The 20,065-nt window shown below is 36.3% G+C and overlaps 1 protein-coding gene and 1 long non-coding RNA gene across 2 annotated transcripts; one reads left to right on the top strand and one right to left on the bottom strand.

Moving 5' to 3' along the window:
• Positions 1–5,343: 5,343 nt before the first annotated feature.
• Positions 5,344–14,441, bottom strand: LOC147079897 (uncharacterized). Its single transcript, XM_085945829.1, has 2 exons — positions 13,427–14,441; positions 5,344–5,417 (listed from the first exon to the last, which is right to left on the bottom strand). Exons 1-2 carry the CDS (start codon positions 14,439–14,441, stop codon positions 5,344–5,346), a joined length of 1,089 nt encoding a protein of 362 aa, XP_085801955.1.
• Positions 14,442–15,469: 1,028 nt separating this feature from the next.
• Positions 15,470–17,471, top strand: LOC147079898 (uncharacterized). The gene is made up of 3 exons (XR_015070839.1): positions 15,470–15,672; positions 15,909–16,134; positions 16,439–17,471. It is a non-coding gene; the product is annotated as an uncharacterized LOC147079898 (long non-coding RNA).
• Positions 17,472–20,065: the final 2,594 nt, after the last annotated feature.

The raw sequence follows: 20,065 nt of genomic DNA on the forward strand, positions 1-20,065 counted from the left end.
TACGTCAATACAACAAAATATTTATAATTTACAAAGGACAGAAAATAGAAGTTTTAGAATATTTTTCCATCAATTATTATGAAAATATTTTTTTCAAAGTGCAAGGAATTGTTTTTATTTGTATGTATTAGCAACACGAAGCATGACAAACATTAAAAATAAATACAATAAGTACATGTATGTAATTGACAGAAAGTGTTTAGAAATTCGCCAATGTATATACCATTGAGATCAATAATACATGTATTTAAAGCGTAGCCAGATATTGATGACATAATACAATAAAATAATAATGAAGTAATTAAATAACAAATAACAATGTATATGGGCATTGTCAATATTTGATTAGAGATAACGTAATATATCGGGAGCAGAACGTAGAAAGCGTTATATTTTATCGATAATATAATTGATTTTGCGCAAAACGGCATTGTATATGAATATTACAATTTCACCATAACAACAAAAATACGGTGAAAAATATGGATATTGTTGACAATAAACAAATCCAATCAGGTAATTTACATTGTCAAAATAACACTCATGATCAATACATAAAAATAGTTTATTATGTATATTATTGAACGAATATTTACAATTAAATATTTTCCAATATACATACTTACGTACATACATTAATTTAAGAGTGAATATGTATGTACACCGTGGAAGGTTTATTACGAAAATGTATTTATTTACACGTAATGATGATGACATATAGACAAACACATACGTAGAGTGCAAACATGTTTTATTTACAAACACAAGGGAGAGAAAAAAATAAAACAATAAATAAAATTAATTAAAAAATCTTGAGAGTGGTTAGTAAAATATTGTGTCAGATTAGTATTTCCCAAACTTATAACATGCTGTATAGTGTACACCCTTAAGGGGACGTTCTACAGAATTGGCCTTGAGAATTGAAAATATGATTTATTAACATGTGGTCCATAATATCTGGTCTACCTACTAGTTAATATAAAAAGGTCGTGTCAAAGTTGTTTGTGTCAATAAATTTGCTCTATGACTCGATCCGACTCATATTTCATCAGGGCTGTCGAAGACATAAATCATAAATATTTATAATTTTAAATTTTTATTTATAATATATATTATTTAAGTTTTGTGCATCTAATGCCGGGTCCACACTGGCAACAAGTTAAGTTGCTGGCAACCTCGTTAGATTTTACGATAATTATGATGATTATCGTAAAATTTCTTAAGCAATTATGGTAAGTATCGTAAAATTTAATGAAGTTGCCAGTGTGAAAATGGCTGAATATCCACAGTGGTTCACGTGGTGGCATGGACCTGGGATTAACTAATTCAGTAAGGCAACACCCATGATAGAATTTTTTCTAGTTTTGGTTGCATTATATTCCAAAACTTCTTCTGTAAAAATCGTTTCCGATTTTATAAATAGAAATGTCTCGGTGTACATAGTGTAAACAAACCTACGAATAAAAAGACAAGCAGGAACATACTGATTCATCGCAGTAAAATCTGGCAATCAAATTCGCCATTTTGAAAAGCGACGATTTTGCGTAAACAAATATCACGTGGTCTGTACGTGTGCGGCAAACTTAGAATGTGTTTGTAATTTTGTGTATTTTATATTTGTGTATCACGCATTGTCGGCCATATTTGCCGGCCTTTCTGATTGCCGTGATTTGTACACAAATCTTCCTTCCTGTCTTTTTTTATTCGTAGAAACAAACAGTATTTTTTATTAGTTATATGAAGTTGGCCTTGAATCTGTAATAAAATAAAACACAATTAAAAGATTTTGAAATAGAAAAAAAAACATTTCCAAGCTTTCAGCCCGTGCTCACTCATGAATGTCATTCGTCATTTAGATAAGTATATACTTACACATTTTTATGTTATCTTGCAAAGTGCGAATGTAATGTTTTCAAATAAAATTAAAAATAAAAAGTATTTCAAGATATGGATTAATTATACCATCGTATTATTTTCTCGAAATCATAAACATACTACCTATATTAGTATTTGAGTATCAACCTATGTTCAATTTGAATTGGGTTATAATAATAATATACCCATATATATATCAATAGTATGTTTGCCACAAAATCCACCCAAGTTATCAGTACATAATTGCACAGGTTTGATTAAAAACTATGATGAAATTAACATTTTAAAAATATTAATTCATAATATTATTTTGACAGCCCTGTTTTATGATCGGCGTACATATTGCAGGTGTTTATAAAATAATAATAATGTTCAGCGGCAGACAATATCCATAATAATAATAATGTTTCTTGAAATAAAATCTCCGATGATTATTGTTTTTCGCGAAAAGATCGATTTAAATTAACGTACTTACGACGCCGAGGTCCTTTTTATACTAAATTATATTTGAATGTCATGCTCTTCAGCCCCCCCTTAAGAGACATATACTTATTCTTATTACATCGCCGTTCTAAGTTTTGTCAATCTTCTTTTTTTACAGCCTAAGATAATAATATGTACAAGGTGCTTTTCTCTCGTATCACTGGCATAATATGTTATATAAAGTACCCACTTATTTCCGATATTATGACAAAATACATTTATAGTAAGTAGATACTGTTACTATAATCGTATACCCATAATACGCGAATTAAAACTATAGTACTAATATTGGATATAACTAAGTAGGTACTTATGGTACTGTTGGCAATATTGCCATCTTAGTTACCAACAGTGGTACGCGTAGCAGAGTTTGAGAAATACTGTGTTAGATTATTAAAATTCTTGTAAGAGTATATTATCATGCAAAAAATGCATTGGTATTTGATAAAGTGCTGAATATTCAATGCGTTCCATAACGCCAATATCAGGCGAAATAAGCGCCAATATTTTTGTACACATTCTAGTGACATTGTTGAAAATGGGTGAAACCTGAAATTCGAAACACCAACCACGCATTCCGGCTTGTCGGCTTTCGTCTACTGTCTAAATTTTCTCGAAATCCGACTGCACGTGTGGATTTTTATAAAGAAAAACCGAAGGACGATACAAACATCCAAATATATTCTTCAATAATAAATAAAATAAAATATTTTTGACTAATACATAGTTTTAATATTATATATAAAAAAACATAAATAAAAATGATTTCAAGTTATACACATTAATATTTTTATAAAAATCGATATTTTTTAAAAATATTTATACCATTGCGGGCGCGCGCACAACAAATCACCAAAGTTACATTCTAATCGGATGAATGGTATAAAAACCATGCCAATAAAAGAAGATAGAATGAAGAAGAAGAGGAAGGTAGTTTTTTTAATTTAGAAACCTTCGCGGGTGTGCGCACAACAACTAACGAAAGTTTCATCGCAATCGAATGAGTGGTATAGAAACCATACAAATAAAAGAAGATAGAATAAAGAAGAAGAAGATTATGGTTTTACTAATTCAGAAACCTTTGCGGGTATGCACACAACAACTCACCAAGGTTTCATCGCAATCGGATGAATGGTATAGGAACCATACGAATAAAAGAAGATAGAATGAGGAAGAAGAAGCGGGTTAAATCTGAAATGCGAGACCACCACCACGCACTCCGGCTTATTGGCTTCCGTCTACCCTCCAAATTTTGTTTTAATCCGACTGCGCGTGTGTATTTGTATAAAGAAAAACCGATACGACGGTATAAACAAACAAACACACATCCATTCTAAATGAAATCATATTTTTAAATTTGTATTAAATATAGGTACAAAGCGTATATTATTTATCCAAGAATTTGCATTTTTCCAATTATATAGGTACTTATTTAATAATATACACTAGTGCGTATGTCATATAAAATATCTTTTATCTATTTTGCAATACAATAAACGGCTTACATTTTTTCAACAACTACCAAAGAAATGCGATATATTTCATAAATATGAAATATACCTACCTACAATATTTAAATATAAAACTATTTATATAACTACAGCTTCCAACAGTGAGAAAACCAAAGATTTAAAAAAATCTTCCACCATATTATGAAACCTTATACTTATTATTAAGTTTATCAACATCGCTGAAGCATGCTCCTTGACGCTATTGCCATTTATCTTAAGAGCATACATCATAAGTGAAACGGCAAATAATTTTCAATGGGTGGGACGAAATTTCGTATCGTCACCAATCGCCGAGCGGCATTTGAGGTGAGAGCACGTCGATTTTTTTTGTGATAGCGTCGTAAGAATATAATATTCTTATATTGTGTAAAGATAAGTAAAAAACGTTACCTATACTTGTACTTGAAAAAGCAAACATGTCAATGAATATATTATTATTAGTACTAATATAACAATAAACATAACACTAAATGGACGCATGTTGAATTTTTACGACAAATTATGTTCCGTTCGGCACGCGTCATTAGCACCATCCGCGCGTCGCACAGTTACGATCTTTTTAGACCATGCCTCAGCTGAGGTATAGCCCTAATGCCCTTTTCACATTACACGGCGATGGTTTAAAACCGAAACGGCGTCGTATAGCAGCCGTCCATTCCACTGTATTCACGGCACCCGGACGGCCACCGATGACTCAGTGGTGTAAGTGACCTAATGCACGCTTTCACATTAGACGGTTTTAAGTCGACAACACTCAACCACAAACTGAACTTGTGATGGGGAAAAAACTATGCATAAACCATATAGTGTAAAAATAGCGTGAGAAAGCCTTCTAACTCTTTGCGGTTTGTATAGAAATTAGTAGAACCATTATGGTTGTGTTTTCCGGATGGACAGCACCTTAAATAATATTATATTGTAGCACAATATGCTGATCCAGCAACAACAGGCAAGAAAGCTCCAGTAGTTACCTACCAGCGAGTCAAAAGACCCAACGGTAACCTACTTTGGCTTTATCCACCAACGTGGTGTGAAAAAAATAGTAGATAATATTATTTGTTTCACATTCATATGTTGCTGTATTAATGTGTGCTGCATTTATATAAAAGTAGGTTTTCTGTTTTTTTGGTTTAATGTTTTAAGGCTTTCCAACAGTTTCAGCAGGTGCGGCTTTACCTTAAGGGTTCGTACGGATCATCCTCATATCCATATTATGATGTCAAAAAGTACCTTAGATATTTTTATTATTGGACATAATATACCAACATCATTCATTACATGATTAAATGAACCACTAATTTAATTATTTATTTTGTGTATCTAAACCTGTCACTATTTTATAGAGATATTTATTATAATTATTAATTATTATACAAATAAATAATGCAATGGTTGTAAATTATCTAATAACATTATGAGGATTACGCGGTATTAAAATAATTAATTTAATTTAAAATAAACAAAGCTATAGCGTCTATTTTTCGCTGACCGGGGTGTGGGGTGTGGGGTGATTCGGTCCCAGCTCGTCGCCGCCGTACAAATCTCGTTCTACAAAAGATGCGAACGTATTAGCATTAGTATACGAATACTGGGGAGCGATTCAAATAACCCCTAGGCGAATAAAAAAACATCGCTGTATGTCGTTCTTCAAAACCGATAATCGTAAGTATGTACTAATTATTATTATTAATTAAGTTAACGTTTTTTTACACGTGATTGAGTAACGACTCAGATATTCATTTTATTATTTATTCTGAACAATTGAAAAAAAAAACTATAAGTAGCTTGATGTACTTATAATATACTGAGAGCTTGATGTACCTAAGTACTAAAAAAGTAAGTAACTATGCATATTTAATAATTTATTAATGACTGAACCCCACCACTTAGAAAGTCGTCGAGCGGCCACTGAGTTTGAGATTAAACTGTTTTTTATTAATCTTAATTCTTGTCATATAACTCAGTTGCATATTGATGGCATCCTTTTTCATGCAGTGTTAAATCTGATCATAACAGTTTTTTAAGGCTATGCCACTTGTACCTACTTATTTAGGTACTTAATTATCAGCACTCATTATTATTGATTACATAATTATATTTAGAATGCCAAACATATGTTATTTTTAATGGTTGATTTTTAAAAAATGTACTTATTGTAATATAAAACTGAAATCATTATTTACATTCGTTCCTCAATTTTTCGCCCATTAAAAAGTGCATAATATGCCTACTTTCACTGGACGTCACTGTTTGATAATAAGTAGGTAGGTACATAAGTATTATTCTTATTTTAAACTTTTACTATAGAATACAGTTTATTCACAGTTAGCGACGTTCGAAAATTATTTTATGGATTAAGAGATTGTTTTTTCATTTTACACTACAACAGGTTATGAGGCACAATGAAAGTAGTCAGTAGTGGTAGTATTGTAGTAGCAGTGAATACACCCAGACTTTGCAAAAATCACTCTAATATTATGTAATCTTCAGTGAAAAGCCAGTGCCTTACGCATTGGACAAGGAGGGCCACCGTCAAGCGGAATGCACCTTTACAAAATTATAGTGATCTAAAATAATTCATATCTATATAATACTTACCTACATACGATTATGTGTTCAATAATTTCATCTTCTACGTAAGTAAGCATCTTAATTATTAGTGTGGACACGATAACGTAGTTCTGTTAGGTAAACAATACTAGGTAAGTATACATTTCATAACGAGCAATAACTACCGAACACAAAAAAGATATATTTTTGTTTTATAATATATAATATTTTTTGAACATTACTAACTACGCTTCACTTTTATTTAAAAACATAAAATGTCAACCCAATATTTTTTTTTTGGTTTTCGCTAGATTTCGGTGGTTAATTTAATCCGCCGATGATTAGGAATTCAGACATCATTTATTATATCCATTTGCAGAATTAGAATTTCAATGTTATCCATTGTCCAACATAAGGGGCCTTAGGTCACGTCTGGATCCTATTGGGATGTTTCCAGAAAATAAAATTTATAAAAAATATATCCCGTGAAAATTAATCACAATTATTAATAACATGATCGGTGGTTTGGAAACATTCTAACTACATCCAAGAGTCACTTTAACTACTAATATAATACATAATTTTTTTTTTTTTTTCCGACCATGTCCGATCCTGATAGGATCATATGGGCCTCCACAGAGTGGAGGTTGTATTGACAGATTTTGTTTTTTACGAGAAATGGATGTCAGCCATTTGCTCAACCTATTAGGTCCATACCCTGACACACACAAATTGAAAAAAAATATGTGTACTTGCCAGACCCAGGATTCGAACCTGGGACCCACGGCTTTATAGTCCAACGCTTATGCCGCGCGGCCACCGTTTATTACGTATGTACCTATTTAGGGATGATGATGTACAAATTCATTCTACTCCACGCCCTTACCTCTTCAAAAGAAATATTCAATTATGTTCCCAGTGTAATGTTGATTTATTGAGTCAATGACTTTATAGTCTCGTGCAGTATTTTTTTTACAAAAAAAAGCTAAAAAATATTGCTTATTTTAAAATCGTTTGGTTAATTATAATATAAATCCACTGTCTATAGGTACAACAATAAATGACAACAACCAACTTAATGCACACTTATATCAGTATATTTTATTACAAAAAAATACGGTAAGTAATACCAAAACGTTTGGTTAATCATAAATAAAATTTCTGTATAGTAATTGCAAAAAGGGTATCACATCTTTTTGCATAATATTTTTACTGATCAAAAACAATACCGAATATATTCTTATTATATTATATTTTAAAAGTTGAAATTTTTCAGTGAACTCACAGCAAAACAAAATGTTTGATATTATCTCGCCTATCGAAGTTTGTGTTAAAATTTGCAAAACGACAAAAATGCATGCCTAAAGACATGCGTTTACGTCGTTTTTTGATGTTTTTATTACTGTCAAAAAACTTGAAAAAACAACGTAAACGATGATGTTTTTTGATTGGTTGTGAGTTCACCGAAAAAATGTCAACTTTCTAAATATACATTACATTATAAATACATATAAGTAATATAAATATATTTATAATCGGCATTTTTTTTGATCGGCAAAATATTAAGTAGGTAGGTACTTATACCTTAGATTATAGAAAAATACTTATACCTACAAAAAGATGTTGACGCTTATTTTGAAATTGTTGCACAGAGAGTTTATTAATGTATAAATAACCAAACGCGTTGATATTACTTATAGGTTATTTTAATGCAAGTTTATTCAAGTTTTTTGACAGTAGGTACCTAGGAAACAAAAAACTTCAAAAAAACGACTAAAACGCATTTCTTAAGGTAGGTACTATGCATTTTTGTCGTTTTTCGATTTTGTTACCTACTGTCAAAAACTTTGAAAAAACGATTCAAACGCATGTCTTAAGGCGTGAATTTTTGTCGTTTTTTTATGTAAGTACCAGTGGCGCACCCAAGGGGGGGGGGGGCAAGGGGCCCTGGCACCCTCCAAAAATGAAAATTATCAGAATGATTTTAAACATTGAAATTGAAAGCCAATAAACTATACATTTGGGCTTAGACAAATAAAAACACGGCAAAAAAATGATTTGTAATAATAGCCAGCACCCAAAATTTCTTAGATTTTAATTTCTAACACAAAAATTTCGAAACACTAATGACAGTTTTTTTTTTTAGAAACCCAATCCCTAATGGAACTGTCAAAAAATTCTCGGTGTCCACCCGAATTCAGGAGTGGTGTAGGTCATGGCTGGGGAGGGCTGACAGGGCTCTAGCCTGGGGGCCCGGCGGGTCGGGTTGACCAGATAAGTGAGATAAACACACATCATAAATTAGCTTTATTAGTAAAAAAGTCGCCTGCGGCGCTATTATACTTTATGGCCATAAACGTTTTCAATTACTTATATAATTGTGCAATTTTTTTTTTTATTATTATGTGTCGATACTCGATAGTTCCATTATTAAACTAGATGTATTAAAAATCGCCAATAATTCACTGTATAAGTAGCCTTAATTTGAACTAAAACACAATTTTAAAAACTTTAATGTAATGTTTCACACTGCCTTTAATCTTAGCGGTAGGTAGGGGGCTGAAGGCCTCCGACTTCCTGACTAGCTCAGGCACTTGGAAGTGGAGGTTCATTAATGTGGAGGAACAGGCAGGAATCTCATAGACGTGGAGTAACCAAGAAGTTACGGTAGAGAAAGAAAGTCGATAACCCAAGAAAACACTGGTTAAACTTCATAACTGGTATATTATCAATGTTGTTACACAATTTAACTTATGGTCACCCTTTATTCAAAAGTTTATAATCAAATGTCAGTGAAATAATGTTTATATGTAACTAGATTCTCGTTAAACAATCACGATAAGTCGAATGTCAAAATTATTTAACGTCTACAAGCCACAATTATCCAAAAGGAAAAGGTCTGAATTGTTCGCATCCGAAATTCACAAGTAAATAATGAAAAGTCATTTATTTAAATCTCGAAATAAAAAAAAAACATTTAAATACGTCTGATTTATTTATATCTCGAAGTCCACAAAAATAACCACATTTATTACTAATTAAGTAAAAATTAATTCGAATATTATTAATTAATTATTTTAAAATTAACTTGATTATTATTAACTAATTATTTAACATTAACCTAATTATTTCTAATTAGTTATGCAGACGAGATCGTGAGGGTCCCGGGGCAACAAAGCGTCGCCGAGGCGACCCCCGGAATCCACAAAACAGACGTTTTCTGATATCGGATTTTAAAATCTTGCCTTTTTATCCGTTAGTGGTGGTCGTATTTCTTACCCATTCACACCGATACCGCCATATGCTACACATTTATATAAGGTTGACGGATGTCAGTCTATCAACCAAACATATAGTGATATCGATGTACATAATATTATGATTAATATTAATATTACTTTAATTACATTAATTACCATATACTATTAACGCCCGTCCATATGTCCCACTTTATTATTTCGCTAACCCATTGCATATTACATTTCATTAACCATTATTTTACAATTCGTCATTATCGTGAATATTTTACAAAAATTATCTCGTAATAAATTATACTAATGGTTTTATAAATGCGTTTAAAAATTAATAAATGTAACAAATCTTAACACCACTGCACAGTTATGTACCGAAATATGACTATATTCTAAAACATTAGAGCGAGAGGTTTAAAAGAATACTATTTTATGTAACAAAAATACTTTATGCAGTCATCAAATGTTTAAAATAACTATAAAGGATAATAAGGCTTCAAAATTATATAAATAGATTATCTACAACGTTTAAGGAGTGTCCAGGATCATGGTTTGAAAATACAATAAAAACTCAATTTTGACCTACGACGAGCACGTTACGTTTACCTAAGCATATTATATTTAGTCAAAATTTAATCCTATTATCTTATTACCTATATGTACATGGTCTGTGACCGACTTATCTCTTCCACAGTTCACCCTGAGAAGTGGTGGGACTTGTCAGAGCAAACTGCGGGACTTCTACATATATTAAATATTGTTCTGCTTTGTCGAGGGTCGTAATCATCTAACCGGTGGTACATTGACTACCAGGATCAGACCGAGCGGTTGGGAGGCACTACTCCTTATGGGAGCGCCCTACACAGGGGCGGAAAATTAAGTGTGCGTCAGGGCCCCAAATATCCTAGCCTGCGGGCCCGTTTCAGGATGTGGGGACCATGGTGTAAGTACACCCGAGTGCAATAGACAAAAGACCGATAAACGAGAAATTAGGCTGTGAAGAAGAAAAAGAGCCTATAGGACTAATTTACATTTCCCTCCTTGGGCCCCCCCCAATATTAAATCCTGGGTGCGCCACTGGTAAGTACCTACTTATTTTGTTACTGTCAAAAAACTAGAATAAACGACGTAAACGCATGTCTTAAGGCATGCATTTTTGTCGTATTTTGATGTTTTTTATAACTGTCAAAATACTTGAAAAAACGTCGTAAACGCATGTCTTCAAAGCCAGAAGAAAAAATAGAAAGTCCAACCAGTCCCAGTTGATGCAGAAATTACATGCCAACCGCAATCGATATTTAAAAAACTTAAAGAATGCATCGTTGGCAATAGATGCCGATATCTTCATCATTTTTTGAAAATACCATTTCTACGAATCCCGTGTTGCGAACGTAGGTATTCCAATCCAAATCGAGTAAGTCAGGTAGGTACGTCAACCACGGGCCAAGCGTCCATGATAGAGAAACCAGTGTCGTATGAAGAGCATTTAGCTATTACGATGACTGATGACAGCGACAATTTGCCACCGTTGATCGTCGAGCGAACCAATGAAGTCATTCAGAAATACACACCTTCCGGAAGACGCATTGTTAACATTGCATATTTTATCGAACAGATTAAAGAAATCTCATTGCATCCATAAGCCTGCACGGGTGGGGAATTCACATTGCTGCGAGAAGTGAAATATGGGCTGTTGTCAACATTGCACTTTGAATGCTGATTTTGTGATAAAACAGCTACCTACTGTACATTCGGAGCCACCTAAATCAAATACAAATAAGTACGTCATTTGTATGGGGTACTTTGAATGATGGCCTAAGCATAGTCAGGCTGAAGAATTATGCTGTAGGTACAATGAACATTCCATCCATGTGTTGTGTCAGCTTCCGAAAACATGAAAAAAAGGTGGCGACGTCGTAGAAAAGCCGTTTAAGTGATCAAATGACCAAAAATATACAATTGGAAAAAGAATTGGCTGTAGAAAATGATGAAATTGACGAGGGATACCCATATATTACAGTAATTGTTGATGGAGGATGGTCGAAACGAAGTTATGGACATAGTTTTTTTCTGAAAATTCTGGTGTGGCCTGCATAATAGGGAAACACACTGGAAAATTATATACTTGGGTGCTTAGATTAAAGATTGGGTGTTAAAAACAAATATTGTCATATATTATATTCAATTAGTAAAAATGAAAAACATCAGCATCAGTGTAATATTTCTTATTCAAGCCCATCTACTGGTATGGAACAGAACATTATAGTGGAAGGTTTGAAATATATGTTTGATCAACATAAGGTATGGGTTAAATTTTTGATTGGAGATGGAGATTCGAGTGTGTTCGCTAGAGTACGAGAGAGAGCTCCATATTTTATCTTCTTCTTCTTCCACCCTGTCACGTCCCAACATTGGGGCATAGGGCAAGCACAAGTTGGCGCCACTTCCTTCGGTCCATCGCCAACTCCTGCGCCTCCCGCCATGTCAGACCTGCAGCACGTAGGTCGCTTTTGTAGCACCGCTGCAGAGTGAGGAACGGCCGGCCACAGCGACGGAATCCTTGAGGCTGTGCCACAAGGGTACGATGTGCCGCACTCTTTGGCGGCATCCGGAATACGTGTCCCAGCCACGTAAATCGTCTCTTCGTGATAACTTCAATCACCGAAGGCTGTTCTGTTGCTCACGAATTCGGGTGTTTATAACGCGGTCGTACCAATGTACTCCTAAGATTCGGCGGTGACATCGATTCTCAAAGCTCAAAAGCCGAGACTCTTGAAGTTTAAGTAAGATGCCATGTCTCACAGCCATACAGGAGCTCAGGTAGCACGCACGCGTTAAACAAACGACATTTGGTCCTCACAGAATACAGCCTTGACCTCCATGCGACTCCAAACTGGTTGAACGCAGAGCCCGCCACACCCATGTGGATGCTAAGCTCACCAGAAATACCACCATCATCGGCAACCGTGGCCCCCAAGTATTTGAATCTGGACACCAGCTCGACGGGCCGACCGGAAACCCGGAGAGGAGTGTCGGCGTCGATGCATGCACCACTGCACATGGATTTGGTCTTAGCCGCATTCAGATGAAGACCCACACGTTTCGAGTTCGCAGCGAGCCTGTTCACGGTCACCTCCAACCTTTCAATCGTCGAGTCAAACACGACTGCGTCGTCTGCATACTCCAAGTTGCACAGTTTTTCTTCGCATATATCGGTTGTGTCATTATGATGTAAACGTATCCCACTGTCGGGGCAAATCGTCTTACGCATTATGAAATCCATCATGATGATTAAAAGAAAGGGCGCAAGTACACATCCTTGGTTGACTCCTGACGTGATTTCAAAGAGGTCAGAGGATGTTCCGGCTGCTCTCACGCGACACTCTGTATTGGTGTAAAGAGCACTTATCACGGCAACCAGTTTCCGTGGGACACCATAGCCTAGCAGAATTTGCCACAGAGATTCACGATGAGGACTGTCAAATGCCTTTTCATAGTCCACGAAGCAGCAGGCGACAGGTATATTCATCTCTTGGTACTCTTGCAGGAGGCATCGGAGAGTTGAAATATGCTCCGAGCAGGACTTTCCCGGCACAAATCCACTCTGCTGCGCACGCAAAACCTCCAGCATGGGACTTCTAATCCTGTACAGGAGAATCTGCGCCAACACCTTCCCGGGAACGCTGAGGAGAGTGATTCCTCTGTAATTATTACAGTCTTGTGGGTTACCCTTTTTGTGCAGAGTAACAACGGTACCATCCCTCCAGGCTTTGGGGCACTGCTCCGTTTCCCACACCTCGTGCAGAAGGTCACACAAGGGCGGCAATACAGCGCTCAGTCCGCAGAGCAGAAATTCTGCATGGATGCCATCATCTCCAGGAGCTTTCCTGCGCTTCAGTCTTTTGACTGCCTCTTTAACTTCAGCAGTTGTCGGAGGATCTTCGCAGAATCCCGATGCAGTAGTGATTCCGAGGGCGGTGATCTCCGACGGAATATCGAAGGGATGCAATGGAGGTCGGCGATTCAGGACATCACTGAAATGTTGGCGCCATAGCTCCTGGACCTTTGCAGGTTCAGTGACTGTCACTCCGTCAGAGTTGCGTAATGCAGTGACCACTGGACGTTTCCTAGCGCAAATTGCTCTAGTGATGCGGAAGAGAGCACTTGAATTATTCTTGTAGGCAGCAGATTCCGCATCCCAAATGAGGTCATCCAGGCGTTGGCGCTTATCGCGGCGGGCAGAACGCTTTACCACGCGGTTCATTGTCTGGTATTCCGCGCTGCGCTGTGGGTCGTATGTACCATTGTCCCGCAATTCTTTCAGGAGCTTCCTCTTCTCAATCATCTCCCATGTATGAGGTGACATCCAGTCCGGCCTGTGCGTATGCCGCTCTCCTAAGGCAGTAGTTGCGGAGCTCATTATAGCATCCCGGAATAATATCCATTTTCCTTCCAAGGGATCCGAGTCGATGGAAGACGTACCAGAAAGAGTTCGAGCATCATATAAGCGCTTCCGCAGCTCCAGCTCATAGGTTGCACGCACACAGGTACTTTTCAGTTTTTCCACATCGAGTCTGACCGTCCTTTTGGGTTTTGGGTCTCGTTTGAGGTCTATACGGGATTTCCCGACCAAGAGTTCGTGGTCACTGTGGATGTCTGCACCTCTATATGTCCGCACGTTTAGCAGTATAGCCGGTATTTCGCTTTGACCAAAATGTGGTCGATCTGGTTTCTTGGGTATAAAATAGGAAAATTGGAATGTGCCAATCATATTGTGAAATGTTACACAAGTAAACTCTACAAAATGCCAATAATATAAAATATGACTCACAGTCACACTTTATTGCGAAAAAACGTCTGAAGGCTGGTGTACTTGGTGCAATTAAGAGAGTTAACCAATTAAAAACGGATTTGAAAATTGGCCCGAATCATGTGTTTGGAAGCCACTCAGAATGTCAGGCAGAATATTGCAAGAATAAAGATCCTGAAATAAACCACGTTCCGTACTTAGAAAAATCACATGTAATGTCTGACATAGACGTCTCCATCTAGATGCAATAATACGCAAAGCTGATAGATTAACAACCAACATTACCGCAAACTCTGCAGAGAGTTATAAAATGGCGTTGGTCAGTAAATTGACTGGTGGGAAGAGAGTTGACTTTTCTAAAAGTAAAAGCTAGGTACGAGTCTAGATGCTTTGGTGCAGGTATAGTCCACACATTGGGTTCAGCTCATATTATAAATTTACATAAAGATATAACTGGGTAATCACCTGGTGAAACCACAAAAAATGGTACTTAGACGGATCCAACGTAAAAGCACTCTCAAAGCCGGGCGTTTAAATTTTAATTCATCATATAAAAGAGTGCATGTCAATACGAATAATGAACCAAATTGTGAATACGGACCTAATGCCGCTAACCCTGATATATCTGAAACTGAATTACAGGATAAAATGAATAGTATTTTACAGACTTTGCGAGCGGAGGTTTCTTCTGAGGCGGATTGCGAACAATTGCAATTGAAATCAGTTGGACAAATTAACAATCCGTTGTGGGTTGAAGCCAGACGCAAAAGACTGGCAGCTTCCAAATTTGGAAACATTTTCAAAATGAGGGATTGTACTCCGCAACACAATACTGTCATAAATTTACTTTTCAATGGTCATGTTGTAACCAAAGACATTATATTATATGGTACAAATAATGAAAGTGTGGCTATACGAACAGAAAAATAATATAAAATTTGAGGAATGTGGCCTTTTTATAACCTCTTGCGTCCTGAGGTACACATATGTGGACGTTATTTAAATATTTTTTAGTAATGATTTGAATGGATACTTGAACCGCATTTGACTACAGTGGTATAGATAGTATATTTTTCTACCACTAGAGCAAAACACTAGCCTATGTAGTTTTAAAATAAATTGTTATTTTGACTTTGAAGTTATGGATATTTGCACAAGACAAAAATGGCGGCTAAAAAGTCAACTCTGACAAGTAAGTGCGTTTAATTAAATATTAATATTTATTTATATTAAAAACCAATGATGTATTTAGTTTCACAATGAATCATAGTAATATTCCGTATACTTTAAATTATCTTTACACTTTTGTAAAATATTATATCATAGTTTCAAAATTCGGTACACACATGAGTAACTCAGGTCTAGAGTGATATATTTTGACATTAGTATATCTGATTTATTGAGGTTATGTTTTTTGTTTACATTTAGACGAATCCTTGAATAGCCAGCATATTGGTGATATTTTGAATGATAATGATGTCGAAGTTGGTGGAGGATATAACCCTGACGACAGTAATGATGTTCACATTCATCTCCTGGGCCCAGATGATGACTTTATTCTGGAGAACCAGTGAACTTTACTCACTGCTAGAGGCTGAGATACATCCTTCAAAATCACAATCCAGGATCCTATCCTGGCTTATGAAACCATAAGGTATCAATGCTCATATTATATTACTTTATCATTTAGTCATAAATATCAAACTTATCATTTTATTAGGCAAGTGCATGCACTGCTAAAAAATCAATTAAGTACCAATTAAATTGATACAGTTTGTGATGAAAGGGCTTTGTGATCTCCATATTGAGGATTCGATGGACAGAATAATTAATATACTTAATATACCTAGTGATTAATACTATTGGCCATTAGTATTTATATTCCTGGTGTTGAATACTTAATAAATAGGAATAAATGTATCGATTAATTCATAGTATTGTATTTTCTATTGTTTCAGTACGCTGAGCCTAATAAGACGAATGATGCTGAGCTGAAGAGTTCAGTTCATGGCCATATATGGTTTATTGGGTGCTGGACTCCAATTGCTCTATAAATTATTCTCCATGTGGGGAAGTGAATCCTACCTATCTGATGAAGATACGATACAATCTCAATGCAACGCTGTGATGTTACGTTGGCTTCCCAACAACTCCCCTTGTACGTCTACACATATGACTTTTTTACCAGCTTCAACCTCACCGATTCGTTATTTCAGGCCAATACGTGTTATGATTCAAAGAAGACGAAGAACGATATGCATCACTCAGTCAGCTGTTGTAAAATACTGATTACAAGTCGATGAGCCGCATTAATCTTCACAGTGGTGTGTTTGCCTTCACAGGACATCAAGCATGTAAACTGTGAGGATCTTTGACCACTGTGGACATGGACTTGTTGGACATGGACATGAAATTGTTTGCTCATTGTACATGCAAACTTATAGGAAAGAAAATATTCACTGTGATTGGAATACTTCATAGTCATGGAAAATCAGACTTGCAAACCCTACGATTTGGTATGAAAGTCACTTAGCCATCAGTATCATCATCGATACAAGGTCATCCAAGAAACTCTTCACCATTAGCTTCAATAACACACTGAGTAAACACAGATCTACTTCTACAGCAAAGAATGGTTGTCCCTAAACCTATTCCCTGAAGTGCGCTTATTAATGTGTAGTATTTTAGGGTTTTGACCGTTAATGTACTATATTTTTAATCTAAATAAATATAATTTTCCAATCACCATTATATTATTATGATTATTGTATTATTTTTCTAATAAAATTGTATCATTATATGGATATCACATTGTTTTTGTTTCATTTCATTGTTTGTACTGTATCCAATATTGTACTCTATTGTGACCTGAGATGCACACACGTGCACGTAGTGGATTTTAGTTAATATATAGTAAAAAAAATATTTTAATTTTTTTTTGTGATCTTAATAATATTTATGGAACAGTAAAATGCACAAATATTTTTTCTCATGACTGGTTCTATCTCGGGTCTCAAGAGGTTATGGAAATATTTAGCATTCTTAGTCGCAAGTCCAGATGGGTTAATAGGTAATAATAGAATAATTGAGGTTAAATATTTTCCTTCAATTGGCAACAAACGAATTTATGGTAGCAGCTCTAGAAAATAATATTTGCATCAATATCGTTGATTCCACCATTTGCCTGAAAAAGACTCACAATTACTGGTTTCAAATACAAGGTCAACTGTATATTGCAATGAAAGACTTTTGCGATCTAATTTTATATGCTGACAGTGGAATAGAAGTTGTAAGATTATATCGTGATCCAAGTTTTGAGCAAGAAGTCATACCCTGCCTGACTTACTTTTACATGCACTCATTTCTTCCAGAGCTGGCAGATAGCCATATTGAACGAGGTATGAAAATACGTGAACCTGCGTTTGTTATGACGGCACAAAAAACAGCGACAGATTGGAAGGCACTGTTACAGAAATAGGATTTTTAGTTTTTTAGGTATGTAGATTCACTAGGTTTACATACTTATTGATAATATTATTGGTCATAATGGTTTCGTTGACAATAGTATTGATACCAGATGAAGGTCTCCCACAGAAGACCACCTCAAAGGGCGGATCGAACCAGCATCTTTCCCAAAACACCACAGCCTACGTCCACTCTTCGCGGTTCTCGCAACCCTCGACCGAGCGGGGCCTGCCTCAAAAATCCGAAATTCAAATTCGTCCGCGCTCCCGCCAAAACAGTCGTGGTCTACCGAAAGCGCCGCCACTTACTAGTCAATTCGTCGGTAAAACAGGGATGTTCGCAACCGACAAACGAACAGGACGCCGAAGATCTGTCAGTTGGATGGGCGTGAAAAAGGTCTCTCTCGCCTCGGACACCGAACTGCCAGCATCTCAAGCCACAGATATCCAGCCAAAAAGACCGCGTCGGCGGCAAGCCAAGCCTTAAGCATCCCGAGCCACAAGATGTCCGGCCAAAAAGACCGCGTCGGCAGCACGCCAAGCCGCAAGCCCTGACTCTCTTGCCTCGGACACCGAAAAGCCACAGCATCACCAGCAAAAGAAAAGACCGCGTCGGCAGCACCCGAGCCGCAAGCCCTGACTCTTACCTCGACCAACAAGCATCTCCAGCCAACGACAATACCCTGTATAGCGATATAATAAACTCCTGCCAGCAACCACAACGTGCGTTTCTCTCAATTCCACCCCGCTTCTGGCCTGCTAGTGACACGGCCTTCACCATTCTCCTCGAAAGAGAAAGGCCGGTATCAGTATGTTAGTGACGTCAAATATACAAAATAACTGAATCGATAATCGATCTCCAAGAGATAATCGACAGGCTGCATAAAAATTTGTCTCATATCGGCTTGACAACAAGCGTTATGGCATTACCACCTGTCCTGATCCAGATTTCCCCCTGATTAGTGATAGGTAATTGGCCTGTACAGTGACGATACGACATGGAACTTCGCAAAGAGAGATCGCAATCTGAGCGGAAATAGCTGGAACACCATTTATGTCGATGAGGAATGTCTGGGATTCATGGCTGTAATTGCCTATTTCTTGCAAAATTCTGCCTGACATTCTGAGTGGCTTCCAAACATATGATTAGGGCCATTCTTCAAATTCGTTTTTAGCAGCCTTCAGACGTTTGATTTCCCTTCATAATAAAGTGCGGCTGTGAGAATTATATTTTGTATTATTGGCTACTGTGTAACATTTAACAATATCATTGGCATATTCCAATTTTCCTATTTTATTCCCAAATGGAGCTCTCTCTCGCACTCTTGCGCTCATACTTGAATCTCCATCTCCAATCAAAAATTTCACCCATACCTTAAGTTGATCAATCATATATTTCAAACCTTCCACTATAATGGTCTGTTCCATACCAGTAGACGGGCCTGAATAAGAAATATTACACCGATACTGACGTTTTTCACTTTTACTAGTTGAACACTATATGACAATATTTGTTTTTAATACCCTTGTATATAATTTTTCCAGTGCGTTTACCTATTACGCAAGCCACACCAGAATTAGCAGAAAAACTGTGTCCTTAACTTCTTTTCGACCATCCTCCACTAACAATTACTGTAATATATGGGTATCCTCGTCAATTTCATCATTTTCTACAGCTATCTTTCTCTAATTGTATATTCTTTGTCATTTGATTACTCAAATGCCTTCTCCACGACGTCGCCACCTTTCTTTCATGTTTTCGGAATCTGGCACTGCACATGAATGCAATGTCGGAAAATCTGCATTCAAATTACAATGTTGACAACAATGACATTAATATGGACGAAGCATCTGGGGAAAAAAATGACGCTCACTTTTTTGTCGGGTCTGCCGAATGGCATAATCTGTTCTAACGCCATTACAATAAAGGTGATATTGCTATAAATTCCCGATGCTTTTTGTTGGGTCTGCCGAATGGTTCGGTTCGAACGGGTTCGCTCAAACTAACATTGATACTGGAAACACTGTTCTAACGCCATTACAATAAAGGTGATATTGCTATAAATTCCCGATGCGTGATATCGCATAATGGATATTGCGTGACGTTTACCTATGCACGTG

This window comes from Rhyacophila brunnea, unplaced genomic scaffold, assembly GCF_057557595.1.
Source record: "Rhyacophila brunnea isolate RB1 unplaced genomic scaffold, BYU_Rbru_1.0 scaffold_1, whole genome shotgun sequence".
In the NCBI taxonomy this organism is placed as follows: Eukaryota; Metazoa; Arthropoda; class Insecta; order Trichoptera; family Rhyacophilidae; genus Rhyacophila; species Rhyacophila brunnea.

What these genes read in the sequence shown, in the direction of transcription:
- LOC147079897 (XM_085945829.1), bottom strand. Translation starts at nt 14,441, where the DNA reads ATGATTGGCACATTCCAATTTTCCTATTTTATACCCAAGAAACCAGAT. An exon ending in CCCCAAAGCCTGGAGGGATG is followed by an intron (nt 5,418 to 13,426) that starts GTACCGTTGTTA and finishes CATCTTTTGTAG; the next exon opens with AACGAGATTTGTACGGCGGC.